Raw genomic sequence first — 17,769 nt, forward strand, 5'->3', positions numbered from 1 at the left:
GGGGAAATTCAAGACACTTCAATTTACCAAACTGTTCAAAAAGTGTTGGTATTTCGCGCGTACGCTGTTAAAAGCTGTTTTTTTTCCTTGCTTGTCGAAAATTTACATTTAAAAAAAGCGAGCAACATCAAGTTATTATACTTTTCGGCTGTGCAGGAATTGAACATTCGGGAATTATAGTTTGTAGTTTGACTGCAACAAAACATTTGTGTAAAGCAACAGTTTTATTTACAGTGTAAAAGCTCATATGTCATCATAATGGCAGCACTGTCATTGTCTGTAATAAAAATGTTGACAAAACTAAACACTCTTTTTCCAAAGCCATCCCCATGCATGTCCATTGATGGTATTCACTATTAAATGAAATAGCATCATATAGCATGACGACATGTTGCCAAACTCCACAAAATGTTTGACAGCAAGTTGGTGCTAGACATACTGGGACATCTCTATGGATGACAAGAAAAAAAAAAGAGCACAAGATAAAGATGTACATAATAGAAATGTTAAAAAAAAAAACAGTACTGCCCGCACTCAAAACCCATCATTGCTATAATGGAATAGTAAAAGTAAATCCAAGCAAAACAGGTACAGTCCAGTTGGGGGTGTTTTGCACGTCCTGGTAGGATATCATGTGGCTGAGCAGCAAAGAAGGAAAAGCAAGGTGGCAGATGGTGGTTGAGCGTGGTTCCTTCAACCAGTCTCATTTCTTCCCTTTGGGTGGCGGTCTGAGAAATGACAAAAGTGGATATAACTCTTCAGCGTGAAAGGATGCACACAAATCATGTATTGCTGCAGGGACGCAAGCTCACAAGATTTGCCAAGTGACTAAATTCAATTGCTTGTGTAATATGGCGGCACCAAAATCACTTTACACCAGGGGTCTCAAACACGCGGCCCGTGGGCCAAATGTGGCCCGCAGGACACTAGTTTGAGGCCCCCGCCTTGATATGAAAGTTTAATGTTAGTGCGGCCCGCGCAAGTTTGATATGGATGCTGTATGGTATCATGTACCCAGAAAAAATTATTACGTTTGATTAATGTTCATGTTAAAGGTTAAATAACTGTTAATAGTTATCCTCCCTATCCGTGTGGAAGTGGTAAGTTTTTGGCTATTTAAGTTTAAAGGAAATAACTTGAAGGCTACCGTTTAGGTCGCTAGCTCTCTAGTTTGCGAGTTAGCATGTGTCTTAAGACCCCGCAGTTGCGCAATATGTTGTAAATAAAAAGAGTATAAATGTGACTATAGTCGTGTTTTGTCATGTCTACAGGGCTCTAATAATGCTTTGTTCATTTTAATCTGAAAAAAATCATTTGTCTACCCAGCAACTATATGTGGTTTAAGTTTTTATTATTTACCATTTTTATTATAATATTTATTTATTTATTACCGATTGATTTTCTTTATTCTTGATTTGTTTATTTTTAATCTTATTTTGTGTAGAAAAATAAAACGTAAGATATTTGAGAACAGTGGAATGTTTTATCAGAGCTTTTCTTGTAGAAAATTGGAACCAAAGCGAAGTTTTTTTTAAATTTTTTTGTTTAAGAGATGCATTTTTTTTTTTTTTTTGGAAAACCCTGATGCGGCCCAGTCTCACCCAGACCCGAGCTCCAGTGGCCCCCAAGTAAATTACGTTTGAGACCCCTGCTTTACACTGAGACATGGTGGTGGTGGGAATCATCAAGTTTCATTTACTTTTGTACAAATGTATGTTTATTCATGTATTTACTGTATGCCAGCCAGAACAATGAAATGCGCTTCCACTAGAGGGCAGAAGTGCAGCCACCTGTTTGCCATTCATGCACCTGAATAAGTCATGGTGGGCTTAGTTTCTCCAGGATAAGTCAACCTGGTTTAAAAGGAAAGGTGCATTTTTTCTGGAATTTCTGTCTTTTCTGTGCCTTCTAAAAGATATGAAAACAAAAAGACAGCTAAGAATTCACGTAATGGAAGTATCTAATCCACGTATAAATCCTTTTGGAAAAACGGCACAATGACCAAGCTACAGTGACATTGTTACGCCAAAGAACAACGATACTGGCGTAGTGACACCTCACCACACTACACCAGTAAGCGACTAGCTTCAGCACACTCGCTCGGGCCAATGGTGAAAGATACTGCTACATATTGCGTTAAAAAGCCATAGCTTTTCAGTATGTGGAATCAAACTATGGAATGGATTGAGTAAGGACCTCAAACAATGCACAACGATGAGCCAATTCAAGAAACAATACAAGCAGTTGATGTTTGCTAAATACAAGGATGAAGAGTCTTGAACCAGTCATGATGTGCTATATATATCACTATATTGACACGCACTATGGTACACATTATGGCATTGGATGCTCATATCACCGCGTACTTCGGTACAAGGTACATTATTAAAAAATATATATTAAAAAAAAAAACCTTAAACTGTATTATGGAAAGCAGGAAGTGAACAAATGTAACAGTTAGTGATTGTAAAAGTACCAGATGGAGGGGTAGGATTTAATAAGCTTTGCTTCTTCCTACTCCTTTTGGACATGTGGAACTGTGAACTGATTATGGGATGCACTCAATTGTAATCTGATGCATGTTCAAATGAAGTAAAACCATTACCATATTGGAGCTGCTGCCACTCCTGCCGTATTTGAGTTGGGAAAAGTTAACGCTCGGTGTGGCGTTCCTTTTCATGTTGATATGTGACATGAATGCGTCCAGAAAGGAAGTTCCAGGAACTCGTAAAACAGTGCAGGTAAATACTATACGTTAGGACATGGTCACGGCATGGATATAAAACCATGTTGGAGGTTAATTAACTTTCTCCACGTTCCTCCAACACTAAGGCGTTACCCACACAAAGGTTTTCAGGGATTTTTTGTTTCAGTGTGTCATCCACATGGAAACGGCGTTGTGGGTGTCCTGAAACAGTATATAAGCGGCAAAGAATCGTGGAATTGGCTAATAAAAATCTACTGTTAGACGTGAAATCTGGTGCAATTTGGACATAATCTGACTGAAATGTTATCGTGGCAAGAAGGAATGTTTGTGGGAAGTGTTCTCCCAGCGGACTGAACGAAACACCGGCTAAATTGACGGGGAAAAAAAACCCCAAAACAAACTCATCTCTGAGTGGAAGTTGTCTGTGTCACATTAGCGTGCTAGTCTCTAGGCTGGAAGAGTGGGAAAGGTTTTTGTATTCAGACTATGATTTTTTTTTTTTTTTTTAATATTATGCTACACATTGAGGCCTTTCATCCACACGCAAATGTAGGTTTTTGTCCTTAAAGATGGAGCTTTTGGGAAAACTCCGACCAGGGTGAAGATAACTCCAGCTTCAGCATGTGTGTGCACGGTGAAGACAGAGCTTTCGGTTTGTTGCCAACAGGTGACGTAACAATTATGTTCCGTCTTTTCTGCACAAGATAAGTACGATTTCATGTGTAGAATGGCAAACATTACATTGTTGGATTTAAGCAACTGAAATACACGTGCCTCCTTTAGCTTTATGCTAAGGACGCTGCTGCTGTTTTGCTCTCTAAAATTTAAATTTTAATATGCTAGCGTGTGGATGAAGATTTTTTTGCCACCAGAGGGGCAAATGCGAGTTTAGGAAAATATTAACATTACAGGCATACAATGTAGTTAAATCAAATATATAAAAATATATGTAAATAATAAATAAATAATAGAATAATAAAATAAAATAGAAAAATAAATAAATAAAAATTACTAGAATAAGTATAGAATAAGTATATAATTAGATAGACTTCCTTTATTGTCATTCTATCCAATTATAAATAAATTATAAATAAATTATAAATAAATTATAAATAAATAAATAAATAAAAAATACTAGAATAAGTATAGAATAAGTATATAATTAGATAGACTTCCTTTATTGTCATTCTATCTAATTATATACTTATTCTATACTTATTCTAGTAATTTTTATTTATTTATTTTTCTATTTTATTTTATTATTCTATTATTTATTTATTATTTACATATATTTTTATATATTTGATTTAACTACATTGTATGCCTGTAATGTTAATATTTTCCTAAACTCGCATTTGCCCCTCTGGTGGCAAAAAAATCTTCATCCACATGCTAGCATATTAAAATTTAAATTTTAGAGAGCAAAACAGCAGCAGCGTCCTTAGCATAAAGCTAAAGGAGGCACGTGTTAATTATAGAAATTATAGAAATAAATATATAGAAAATAAATTATAGTATTAGTAATTAATTAATTAGTAATTATAGTAATTATAATAAATTATAGAATAGAATAATAATTATAATAGAATAGAAGAAGAAGAATAATCCTATGTTTGCAGACTTGGGAACCAATGCTGTATTTGATGAGCGTCCCTACTTTTAGCGGTCCACCAGATGGCGACCTTCCGCCAAGTAAGGCAACCCACGACTGCAACAATGTGAACTCATGTACCTGTAGATGCCCACCACCACGGCGTGGTCTCTTTCATAGGGCTCCAGCGTGAGCTGCTCCTGTGGTTTCATGTTCTCTGCACTCATCTTCTTCACTTCAGAGGCAAACACGGCCTCTGGGGCGGCCGTGGAGTCGATACAGTTAGCCTGTTTGCAGAAGGGAAAGGTGTCGGGTTAATAGGCCGCTTTTGCTGCCGGTCCCACACGGCATGGTGCGGCTTGCGTACTAGTTGTACATATGTCCATTTCTATATACGATGTTGAGCAGTGTGGATTCTTCTGCAGCGCCCTGATCTGCAACTAGTTTGAGCGAGTTGTATTTACAAACCAAAAGGAAGTTTAATTTATTTATGGGGACGTATATGTAACAGCAGCAACCGAGGATCATATATGGTCACACGTATGCTGAAATTAGAAATTACCACTGACAACAAATAAAAAAACTTGGAAATTCCCAGTAATACATCTCTCCTATAAACATGTCTTTGGGGTCCAGCTTATTGGTTAATTAAACACCTTTGTTTTGATGTCATTAGCAACAATTAGGCATGTCACAGTTATCAATTGGGGGGGGGAATAAGTGTGGCTGTGCAGCGCAGCCTTCCTCCCAACAATCAACACTTGCTGAGGATTGTTGGGCGGCGTAAATATTAAAAGGAAAAGGCAAAATGGCGCACATTCAATGTGATGCGCAGTGCTCTATTCAAACATTACATTGCCAATTTTTTGCCATTTTATTATTTTTATTTTCTTAGAGATTACCTATATCAGGGGTGCTCATTAAGTCGATCGCGATCTACCGGTCGATCGCGGAGGTGGTACTGGTCGATCGCGGCGTGACATTAAAAAAATATCATCCCAGCATCAATGCCGTCACTTGATTGATATACAGGGCAGCCATTCAGATGACAACTGAATGTTGCCCTTCGGGCGACCAATCAAATCAAACAACGTCTCTAAGTGCAGCAGAACTTACGATGTCAGCCTATCATCCATCCCCGTTACTTGATTGACATACAGGACAACCAATCAGATGACAACTGAATTTTGACCTTTAGGTCACCGCTCATGCGTAAACAACGATGCAAAGTGCTAAGCTAGTCGGCGAATTGCGAGATTTTAAGCCCTCGCTAAAGTTTATGGTCACTAAAAATGAGTGAAGGAGCTGGACCAAGTAAAAAGGCAAAAACTGGACCAAGTAAAAAGGCAAAAACATATCACTTCCATACGGATATGGAATATTATACGGATATTATGATACGGATATTATCCATGACTGATGAACATTTGGAAGTGTGCTTGAGGCTGGCTATCAGCAGCTACTGTCCGGACTATGCATCCCTGGCTGGTTCAATTCAGTGCAAGTCATCAAAGTAAACTCAGGTAATTACAAAAAATGTTAATAGTTAATTATGTGTGTTTTGCAATATTGGCTCATTTGGTTATGTAAGGTACATCAACATACATTGTACGTACAAATAATCCTCAATACATTTGAAAATAAATAGATGTTTTGCATTTTTGTAGTGGGTAGATCATTTTGACTCGGTCATTTTAAAAGTAGCTCGCATGCTGAAAAAGTGTGAGCACCCCTGGTCTATATCGTGTAGTGTCCCTTTGAGTACTCTGAGTGTTTTGTTGTACAATGTTAGTGCTCATAGTAGTGTAATATTCTGCATTATGCGTTGGTAGGTATTGCCTCTTAATCCACCTATTGCGTTGCTGAATGGCTGTATGTCTGGTTGACACTTGCAGTGTGAAGTGTGTGACATTGTGACGCTTCGCTAATACGGTAAGCTTCACAGGTACAGAACACTACACTTGCATACCATCTAGTGGCTCACACGTGACATGACAACAATCTTCGATACGCAACAATCATTTGCCGTGTAAACGGGAATATCGTAGATTGTGGCTGCAAACACGTCCCATCACTGGACAAGAGACAACGTGAGTATTGTGTGGACGTGGAAACGTGATGCATGGACAACAACTGTCGAGAAGCCGGTGACTGAAAAAGTGATCAAACATCACTTGTGATGTCAGTGTACCTTGATGGAGATGACAAAGTGTCCGCTGTTCTTCAGGAAGTTGTGAGCATTTAAGGCAACAATCCTCGTCTGGTCAGGCTGGGCAACATCAGCAAAAATGACATCCACCATTCCTAGAGAGGAATGCAGCATATTTTACACCGTGTACACTCCTGAGCAACAGTTTAATACTGCAAGAATGGACATTTTGCACTGATGGACCTCAAGGTGGTTCTCAGCAAAGTTCAAAAATAAGAAATGGGAGTGAGAAAAATGTTTAGAGTAAGCAATTTATTGCAAAGAAGCGTTCATGTGAAATGGGGCTGTTCATCAGCTGATCAGCCTTTAAAAAGGCAAAATATTGGCAAAAATGTGGATTGAATGTGATTTAGTGCGAGGTATTCACACCGTCGTGATGTCTTAATGGAGAAGCAATAAAGCTTTCTCTCGCTATGTCAATAGCCATTATGTCAATAGTATACATGGACCCAAATATTCCAATTGCATTTGGTTTATTTGCTCAAACGGAAAGAATTGAACAGGGATGGAATATTCCTTTAACCCAGGGGTCTTAAACACGCGGCCCGCGGGCCAAATGTGGCCTCCGCCTTGATATGAAAGTTTAATGTTAGTGCGGCCCGCGCAAGTTAGATATGGATGCTGTATGGTATCATGTACCCTGAAAAATTTATTGTGTTTGATTGTTCATGTTAAAGGTTAAATAACTAGTTATCCTCCCTATTTGTGTGGAAGTGGTAAGTTTTTGGCTATTTAAGTTTAAAGGAAATAACTTGAAGGCTACCGTTTAGGTCGCTAGCTCTCTAGTTTGTGAGTTAGCATGTGTCTCAAGACCCTGCAGTTGCGCAATATGTTGTAAATTTAAAAAAGTATAAATGGGACTACAGTTGTGTTTTGTCATGTCTACTATATGTGGTTTCTTAAGTTTTTATCATTTGCTGTTTTATTATTATTATATTTATTTATTAGTGATTAATTTTATTTATTCTTGATTTGTTTATCATCTTATTTTGTGCAGAAAAATAAAAATGAAGATATTTGAGAACAGTGGAATGTTTTATCAGAGCTTTTATTGTAGAAAATCGGAACCAAAGCACTGAAAAAGTTTTTCTGTTTTTAATAAATGCGTTTTTTTTTTTTTGAAAACCTGATGCGGCCCAGTATTGCCCAGACCCTAGCTCCAGTGGCCCCCAGGTAAATTGAGTTTGAGACCCCTGATCTAAACCCTTCTATACTTTATTCACAAGTGCAGTTTTATTAAAAAAGACAATATATATCTATATAAAACATGTCCTGAGTTTAATTATAAAATATTAGCAAGATTGAATTTGATCTTTTCCTGTTTAAATTGATCCCGGGTGCGTTCTTTCAGCGCATGCTCAGATATGACGTAACACGCAGATCCAGACGTTCTTCACTTTTAAAAATGGAGGCCAGCAATCGACACTGGACTAAGCAAAGTTTGTTTTTGATTCAAACTAAATTTCAAGACTGGACAGACGAAAAACTGGCAATACGGAGTTATTCCAACAAGTGAAAGAAAAACTTGGGGAAGCCGGTATCACGTGATGTTGATGTTTACGTTTTACTGGGCATGCCCTATTGACTATTCTGTTTGATTTTCACGGCGCATGTAGACAAGAGATTGGAATATTCCTTTCCATGGATACCATTGTTTCCCGAAAGGTCATTGGGAAAGAGAAAAAGTGGTGATGTAAAAACATGGCTACTGTGGAGTGTCTGTGGTGTAAAGACTGGCAGAGCAATGTAATATTGGTCCGTGTGGCAACACCTACCTTGTTCCTCCCATAGACTTATTGATGCACGTGGGAGGTCGTGGTGACATTTTGGAACATTTTTGGTAAGTGGTGTGCCACAAGATTTTTACAATGTAAAAAAAAAAAAACGTGCCGTGGCTCAAAAAAGGTTGAAAATCACTGCAATAAAGCATCAAACGCCATATGCCACAGAGGGCTTTGAAGAAGAAAAGGGGTCTTCAAAGTCCTCGCCTCCTACAAGGCCACAAAAGTGGCCATTTGGAATTTGCAGGAGGGCAAAGGATCGAGGGTGATTCTTAGTATTAGTTCGTACAGTAAACCTCGGATATATCGGATTCAATTGTTCCCACTGGTTTTGTCCGATATAAGCGGAATCTGTTATATGCGTATACCGGAAAATGTCCGTTTTACGCATATATCGGATTTATATCCGGTATATGCGTAAATGGGATTTTATCCGTTATAAAAAGGCACTTCCTTGACTATGTTTCCAATGTACCTGGACGCGCAGGCAACGCTGCAAATGACGTCGTATAGCGGCCTGTCACGATTCGGCGAATCGGAGCGCCACGATGCGGCCATCCGATATATGCGAGGGAAATTTAATGGAAATGCATTGGAACGGGACTGGAGATTTTGTCCGAAATAGGCGAAATCCGTTATAAAAAATCCGATATATGCAATGAATTTTTATTGGAAATGCATTACAGAAAAATCGGTTCTTTTTTATCTGTCCGTTGTGAGCGAATTTCCGATATATCCGAGTCCTATATATCCGAGGTTTACTGTAGTAACCAGTTTGCAGAAAATGCCACCATTTTAGTTAAAGGATGTGTACCTACCAACCAACATTCTGTACTTGTGCGGGTGGCGAGCATCTTCGATGATGGGAATGATGTTGGTACGTTTCTTTGCCACGTTGAGAAGATCACGGCCCGATCTGTGAGAAAACTCTACAGCGTACACGAGCCCTTCCTGCAACACACAACACACCATTTTATTGTCTACAGTCACACACATTCTGAATTATATATGCTTACATGTGTGGGTTGCAGTACAGCAGGGGTCTCAAACACGCGGCCCACGGGCCAAATGTTAGTGCGGCCCGCGCAAGTTTGATATGGATGCTGTATGGTATCATGTACCCAGAAAAAATTATTACGTTTGATTAATGTTCATGTTAAAGGTTAAATAACTGTTAATAGTTATCCTCCCTATCCGTGTGGAAGTGGTAAGTTTTTGGCTAATTAAGTTTAAAGGAAATAACTTGAAGGCTACCGTTAAGGTCGCTAGCTCTCTAGTTTGCGAGTTAGCATGTGTCTCAAGACCCTGCAGTTGCGCAATATGTTGTAAATAAAAAGAGTATAAATGTGACTATAGTCGTGTTTTGTCATGTCTACAGGGCTCTAATAATGCTTTGTTCATTTTAATCTGAAAAAAATAATTTGTCTACCCACCAACTATGTGGTTTCTTAAGTTTTTATTATTTGCCGTTTTATTATTATTATAATTATATTTATTTATTACTGATTGATTTTCTTTATTCTTGATTTGTTTATTTTTCATCTTATTTTGTGTAGAAAAATAAAAAGTTAGATATTTGAGAACAGTGGAATGTTTTATCAGAGCTTTTATTGTAGAAAATCGGAACCAAAGCTTTTTAAATTTTTTTGTTTTTAATAAATGCTTTTTTTGGAAAACCTGATGCGGCCCAGTCTCGCCCAGACCCTAGCTCCAGTGGCCCCCACGTAAATTGAGTTTGAGACCCCTGCAGTACAGCAAGGTTGACCGAAAGTACGGACAAAAGTTTCAGGGTTTCATCAATTCATTGGTTATTAAATGTTTCTATCATCATTGACACAATGGCTGTTACTGCTAGGAGCTACCTACATTAGAACTGCGATTCTTAATCATGGGGTTGGACTACACCTATGAATGGAAACGAAAAAATTAAGACATAAATGGTGCCAGTCCCCACCGAAAGACTCAATTTTCACAAGTACAATCCTGACTTCATTAAGAATAAGAATTTTTTTTATTGATTGATTTTATTTCATATCAATTTTTTTATTAATCAGTCTGACTTTACATTTTTTCTTGCTTGATTTGTTCCATGAATTATTAGCAAAAGTTAAGATAAAATTCATAAAAATCTTTACAGTCATTATTCATTAAACTTTATTCAGGTTTGAACTGTGAGTGGATTTGATTTATTATTGAAAACAAATTAATGAGATCAATTAAATCTATAGTGTTAATATTTAATGGGCCCCGGGCGACTGTACTGACAAAATTGGGCCTCAACGTCAAAAAGGTAAAGAACCCCTGCATCAGAAGACACACAGAAGTTGATTGTATGGACCGCCGACCGCCAGGCATCGCTATTCAAACGGTTTGATTTAGCGTAGCTTGATTGGAAAACGAGGCGGATGGACGAAGTCGTATAAAACTGTTTGTGATGTGCTTTGCTTGCGCGTGTTTAATATATGGAGCCACCACGTTCTGCTCCACAACAGTACAATTTGGTGTGTTTTTGTCTTGGCAAAAGAGTGACTTTAGATGCCCTACATCTTGGGACGCTACACTACCACCACCGGGTTTTGTCAGGCTGGACTACTGCATGATGAAGCTAAAGGGCTAATTTGCCTCGAGCAGGGCTCTACATTAAAAACAAAAATGACTTGCCCATGGGGAATCCTTAAGGTGAGAACTACTTGCCCCAACTTGCCCCATGTAAAATGAAAAGACTGCCATAATGATATCATATATCAATATATGCTGATAATTCATCAGATAACAGTACTGATGCATTGTATTTGGAGGAATGTCTGAAACGTATGTTAACATGGCATGCCATACTACCTTACACATGGTAGTCGTAGTAAGCAGTGATATTTATAAGTTGTGCACCACAATGAAACATTATTGAATAGACACATTTGTGTACTAGTAAAGTGTTTTGAATCCAGAAAAAAATGCTCAATTTGTCAAACAATAATTTGTGAAGCAAAGGTGAGAAAAATCCACCGAGAAATGGAAGCGCTAGATTTTGTAGCTTGTGCAAAATCAGCACTTGGTATTGGATCTAATGGGTGGTGTTTCATTGTGACCACTTCAAATTGTCACAGCAATGTGATTCACTCACCTGTGCCATCATTTGATTTGCTAACCGCTAATAAAATACTTGTTTAGGAGGCACTGCTTCATCACTTTTTGCTCTTTTCCTTCACAAGTTGTTGAAGAATTAGACCATGTTGGCAGGGACGCCATGATAGATGTTTTCCTAGTCAAACCATCGCTCATTGGTTGATCGCCAACAAGAACGGGTGTGGGTAAAACGCGATTCTAATTGGTCCATTTCAAGATTTGCAAGGATTGGTTTGCAAATGAATTACTTTTTTGGTCACCTCTTGTTTAACTAGCCGTGTGAGTCGCAGTTTAGAAAAAGGCATTCATTTTCAATTATCATTGTATAACATGGACACAAGCCAGTACAGCCTATACATGTTCAAATCTTTTCCCCCTTAAATTTAGTGGATGGATAATATAATATAAATATTACTACAGCTTCTACTTGGACATTAAGACTCCAGTTGGAGAAAATCACAGACGCTAGGAACACCACAGTATGTTGTAGTTCGCCTAAAGCACTTCACGGTGCGGTTCTAATCCTGCCTTGCACACTGCCACTTGCTATTTGTATCCAGGGCGTGCTGATGCGTTTGTGACGAGACTCACCGGCCCAACAATGTCCGAGACGTGAGACACTGTCGTACCAGAAGCGGCTCCCAGGTACATGACCTTTGCGCCGGGTTTGATGTGAATCTGGTCAACTCCTCCCAAGATGGCCGCTGCCAGCTTGGAGCGGAAAGGATTCCACGCTCTGTATTCGATCTTAGTCTCACCTTCCTGAACGAGAAAGAAAAGTAAATGACGCCGAATGACACCGAGTCAGCATGATGAACCGCTCAGCCACTTACATCCACGCTGATCCGTTTCTCTCCATACACGGATTCTCCTACCACCATGTTCTTGGTGACCAGGGCATCCTCCTTTCCCCTGCAGATGAACACACCTTAGGAGAAACATGAGATTACATACTTGAAGGTAAATCCATAATTACAATACAAATAATGACCCAGAATCAGTTAGAATCTAATTAGCATTAGTTTAGTTTTTTTTTTTTAATGAGTCGGGACTAACCTTCATGTCTGTGTGGCTCCACCATGACCTTCCTTCCTGCTCCAAAGCCGCCTCTGCCACCCCTTCCTCCTCTTCCTCCTCTTGGCGTACCTCTGCCACCACCCCGTCCTCTGAAACCACCTCCATCTGGGGACCTGAATCCACCTGGGGCAAACAAATGACATCCAGTCATCCAAAAACTAAACCTTGAGCTTTAGGACAGCAACCACTGAGGGGTGGTGTGCAGGCGTGACGTTATGGAGGACCAAAACTGCCAAAATAATAAATAAATAAATAAAAGTGAAAATAAAAACGAAAAAAAAAAACAATCAAAAAATTAAATACACAAAAATAAATATAAATGGAAATAAAACAAAAATATATACATAAATAAATAAAAGCAAAAATAAACACAAAAATAAAAAACAAGATTCAAAAATTAAAAATAAATACAAAAATAAATATATAAATAGAATTACATATCAATAAATAAATAAAAGCACTCTGCTCTCATATGTATTTATTTCATGCTGCAGACAATGTCAGCTTGAAATGCAGAAGGAAAAACCATTCAAATGAGGGGGCGGTCCTAAGTGTGTCTTGGGTTGAACTGTTCGCCTATTGGTTGATCGACATGTGAGTGCGAAAATCGACTAGGTATGCCTGCAAACAGCCACAGCAAGAGGAAGTCACCACACCACTCTCAATGGCGGTAAATATGGCTGCAATCTCCAGGGATCTCCGTTTGCTAGCAGATATTTCGGATAATGCTTCCCCGGAATACCTGCTTTTCCGGGTGGAAGCCTTATTGGAGCCTGATCTCTCTCCTCCCCGACGGAGCTTTTCCGCACTGACATGTCGATCAACCAATAGGCGAACAGTTCAACCCAAGACACACTTAGGACCGCCCCCTCATTTGAATAGTTTTTCCTTCTGCATTTCAAGCTGACATTGTCTGCTGCATGAAATAAATACATATGAGAGCAGAGTGCTTTTATTTATTTATTGATATGTAATTATATTTATATATTTATTTCTACATTTATTTTTGCATTTATTTTTTGAATCTTGTTTTTTATTTTTTTTACTTATTTTTGCTTTTATTTATTTATGTATATATTTTTTTATTTTTGTTTTTATTTCCATTTATATGTATTTTTGTGTATTTAATTTTTAGATTTTTTTTCATTTTTGTTTTTATTTTCACTTTTATTTATTTATTTATTATTTTGGCAGTTTTGGTCCTCCATATGACGTATGCATTAAGTATATAGACTGCAGTGAGGATGCTAAACTCAATCATAATTACTCAATTTTTGGCATTTACTCTAGTGACACGTTCTTCCGGTGGACGGCAGAAGATGCCTAAGTAACGTGCAACACGTGTAAGTAACACTTTGACAACTGGCGACAAAGCAACATTCCAAACTTTCTTGGCAACATTTTTTCTCAAAGCTAGCAGCAACGTTTCCTGGTGCCTGGGAGTTTTCAAATCAAATCAACTTTATTTGTAGAGCACTTTTCCTGCAGAGACATGCAACACAAAGTGCTTTACAGAATTAAAAACTTATCACAATTAAAAGGAAAAATTAGCCGCTGTTGACGGACTTCACTGCTTATGGGGGTGTCATACAACTAAAAAAATCTGAACTATCCCTTTATTATTTGGTTTCTCCAAAGAGGTTAGGTCTGTGTAACTTACAAAACCAGCAGGGAATCAAATCATCCTGGATCCTTTAATATTTTACAAGGATCGACCGATACGTCGGGCCGATATTTGCATTCTTTACTTGAATCGGTATCGTCCGATGTATTTTTCCGTATGATATACAGACAGGCATCCGCCGGGCAGCTTTGTGTTTTATATATCGTACTAAATTGTGTCAGTGTGGTGTGTTTGTGTGTGGAGGAGCAGTCATCACATCCATGCTAGATAGAACTTAAACTAAGACAGAAATGTTTCGCACATGGTTGAATATTTATTCCTTTTAAAGTTGATAATGCCGTTTAAATGTGTTTAAGAAAGCTGAATCCTACTGTGTTCAGTGTTTACATTTCAATAAATATTTGTTTAAACTTGAGACCTGTAGTATTTGTTATCATTGTCATTTTTTTCATGTAAATTGGGGGAGCAAAAGTAGTATTGGCCCAAGCTAAATCGGCCATCAGCTAAGGGTGATGGGAAAAAAAAAATCGGTATCGGCTCAAAAACCATATCGGTCGATCCCTAATATTTTCCCAATTCCTCCAGTCTTACCTCTTCCTCTGAACCCTCCTCGTCCTCCACGGTCACCAAATCCTCCTCGTCCTCCCCCGCGGTCACCAAATCCTCCTCGTCCTCCCCCGCGGTCACCAAATCCTCCCCGTCCTCCTCTTGGACTGAACCCTATAAAAAAAAGCAGTGTGTCTTAGTGGAAATGGATACCAACACTTGTGCAGTGGATTCACCTTTTCACAAGCGTAAACCTTCTAAAATTTGTGGAAGATTCTGTCCAGGTATCAAGAAACCTTGTTGGTAAAGTCATTGGTATGAATTGGTCCAAATACAACACATCAGTAGGGGAAAACTAACCTGTTGACTATTTTTTCCATATGATATCAGATGTATTTTTTTTTTTATGAATGAATGATTGTGATTGGCTGGCGACCAGTCCAGGGTGTACCCCGCCTCTCGCCCGAAGACAGCTGGGATAGGCCCCGCACACTCTGTTGGTCATGTTTCCAGGTTGCAAAACAAACTTTGGCACTTTGTATTTCTTTGTGCATCGTGTGTACGAAATTTATTTGTACGTTGCACTTGTGGATTCTGATGTCTGTGTCTGATGTCTAGTGTCTATTCCAGGGGTGGGCAAACTTTTTGGACTTGTGGGCCGCATTGATTTAACAACATTGACGGGGGGGTCAGACTATAATATTTTACACGTAACGGTCAATTTTTACACGTATATTTCACACACGTTTTACATGTAAAAGTGTCATGCAATCTGCTATATGTGCACTTTGAAATTTATTTGATATAAAGTGTGTTAGAAATTAAATGCATAATAATAATAATGATTATTATTGTTATTTAATAATTATTTTCATTTAGTACTATTATTAATTAATATCATTAATATTAATAATTATTCTTAATTTAATATTATTAATTAATATTATTAATGGTATTAATTAATAATATTTTATTGATTGTATTATTAATATAATTATTTATTTAATATTATTGGAAAATATATATTTTTTATATTTATTATTATTATGTGCTTGTGTCCCTTTTTAGGAGCATTTTGTAAACAACAGACCACATCAAATAACGAAATTGATAAACCAGCTACTTCAACCATCAAAAGGTTGGCTCAAGCCATGATGCCAGGTTGTATGCTGAGTTTAAATGAAATACTTTGGAAAGTACAGGCGGGCCGTATTCAAGCACTTGGCGGGCCGGATGTGGCCCCCGGGCCGTAGTTTGCCCACCCCTGGTCTATTCTATAGTATTACTATTGTATAGTCTATTCAGCAAACATTGTGTATACAAAGATAAGTGGAAAAATACTAGTAGACAAGACAATCAGCTCCTCACGTAGATGTTTTCATCTTCACTTGCTTATGGGATTTATAGTGAGTGCTGGGCCACAACAAGTCCAATTGGTGCCTGTAAATACTACAGTAAACCTCGGATATATCGGATTCAATTGTTCCCACTGGTTTTGTCCGATATAAGTGAAATCCGTTATATGCGTATACCGGAAAATGTCCGTTTTACGCATATATGGGATTTATATCCAGTATATGCGTAAATCGGATTTTATCCGTTATAAAAAGGCACTTCCTTGACTATGTTTCCAATGTACCTGGACGCGCAGGCAACGCTGCAAATGACGTCGTATAGCGGCCTGTCAAGATTCGACGAATCGGAGCGCCACGATGCGGCCATCCAATATATGCGAGGGAAATTTAATGGAAATGCATTGGAACGGGACTGGAGATTTTCTCCGAAATAGGCAAAATCCGTTATAAAAAATCCGATATATGCAATGAATTTTTATTGGAAATGCATTACAGAAAAATCGCTTCTTTTTTATCTGTCCGTTGTGAGCGAATTTCCGATATATCCGAGGTTTACTGTACATGTGGCTTTGACGTGACTTTCCCTGGACTATCAAAAACGGCTGCTCTGTTGATTTCTAAGAGATTTTCACAGCATAAGTAGTTAAATATTCCGTAGTAGGTTGTACTTGCCAAGGTCTGTGGGTTGACCACAGCTTTTGTCTTGACTCAATGGTAAAGCAAAGGGGACCAATTGCTTAAACTTATTTAATGTTTGGGGCAAAGAAGTGAATGCGGTATCAGTCATGTATCATCACAATTATTCAGACTTGATATTACACATTTTAAAAACATTTTTAACGTCGCCACAGAAGTTAGAACAAAAGTACAAACACTTAATTTTAGACGGGAAAAATCATTTTCACCCACCGAACTTGTTTACTCACATTTACTCACTACTCAACTAATAGAACGAGCTAGCAAAAATAGCATGTGTCCATATAGGAAGACATAGCCATCAAAGTGTTTTAATTCAAACTTGTTTAGCTACACGTGTAAGGAAGCATGATGGCGGAATGTGTACGATATACGTAGTACCTCGAATAGACGACATAGTACACACACATACACAGTAAATACATATTAACCTGTAAAGGTTGACATTACAATCTACTTTTAGCACCGCAAAAGCATTAGCGTTTGACTACGCACGGCAGAGAGAAAAGGCCACGTTTAACGCCATATAAACGGAGACTAGTCATTTAGCTATCAAATAGTACCACATGTCGAAATAAAATAGTATTTTTCTTTACCTGGCCTCATGGTCTGTTGTACTTTTCGAATACTACGACGTAGTTGCACTTAAGTTGCTCTTCCAACGTACTTCAGCGTGCACGAGGGGAACCCAAGCACATGTGCCGCTACCGGAAGAACAGCACAACTACTTCCGCTCTATAGCTGGGATATCTTCTTTCTTGTATTTCTACCGCAGTGGTTCTAAGGGCTTCGAGTCTCTTTCGCCCCCTAATGGCTAGAATGTGATCTGCTGCAATGAAATCCGAATCAGCTTTAATGACCAAGCATGCTGACACAAACAACGAATAATAATAAAGCAATAATAATATAATGACTAGTAGTTCAACTTTGACGTGTTTAGGTGTTGATCGGAGTGAAGAAACTGTCTCGGTGCCTGGAATTTTAGCCAATCAGCGGGAGTATCACTGGTTAACCAATGAGCGGACAGGATGCTAATCAGTACGGTATATTTGCCCGTGTC

The 17,769-nt window shown here is 38.3% G+C and overlaps 1 protein-coding gene across 1 annotated transcript; it reads right to left on the reverse strand.

Annotated features, from left to right (window-relative positions):
- Positions 1 to 205: 205 nt before the first annotated feature.
- Positions 206 to 17,469, reverse strand: fbl (fibrillarin). The gene is made up of 9 exons (XM_058054090.1): positions 17,306 to 17,469; positions 14,704 to 14,832; positions 12,468 to 12,611; positions 12,245 to 12,339; positions 12,003 to 12,173; positions 9,107 to 9,239; positions 6,490 to 6,602; positions 4,440 to 4,585; positions 206 to 728 (listed from the first exon to the last, which is right to left on the reverse strand). The coding sequence occupies exons 1-9, from the start codon at positions 17,313 to 17,315 to the stop codon at positions 704 to 706; spliced, it is 966 nt and encodes a 321-aa protein (XP_057910073.1). The 5' UTR covers positions 17,316 to 17,469; the 3' UTR covers positions 206 to 703.
- Positions 17,470 to 17,769: the final 300 nt, after the last annotated feature.

The sequence above is a fragment of the Doryrhamphus excisus genome, chromosome 17 (assembly GCF_030265055.1).
Source record: "Doryrhamphus excisus isolate RoL2022-K1 chromosome 17, RoL_Dexc_1.0, whole genome shotgun sequence".
In the NCBI taxonomy this organism is placed as follows: Eukaryota; Metazoa; Chordata; class Actinopteri; order Syngnathiformes; family Syngnathidae; genus Doryrhamphus; species Doryrhamphus excisus.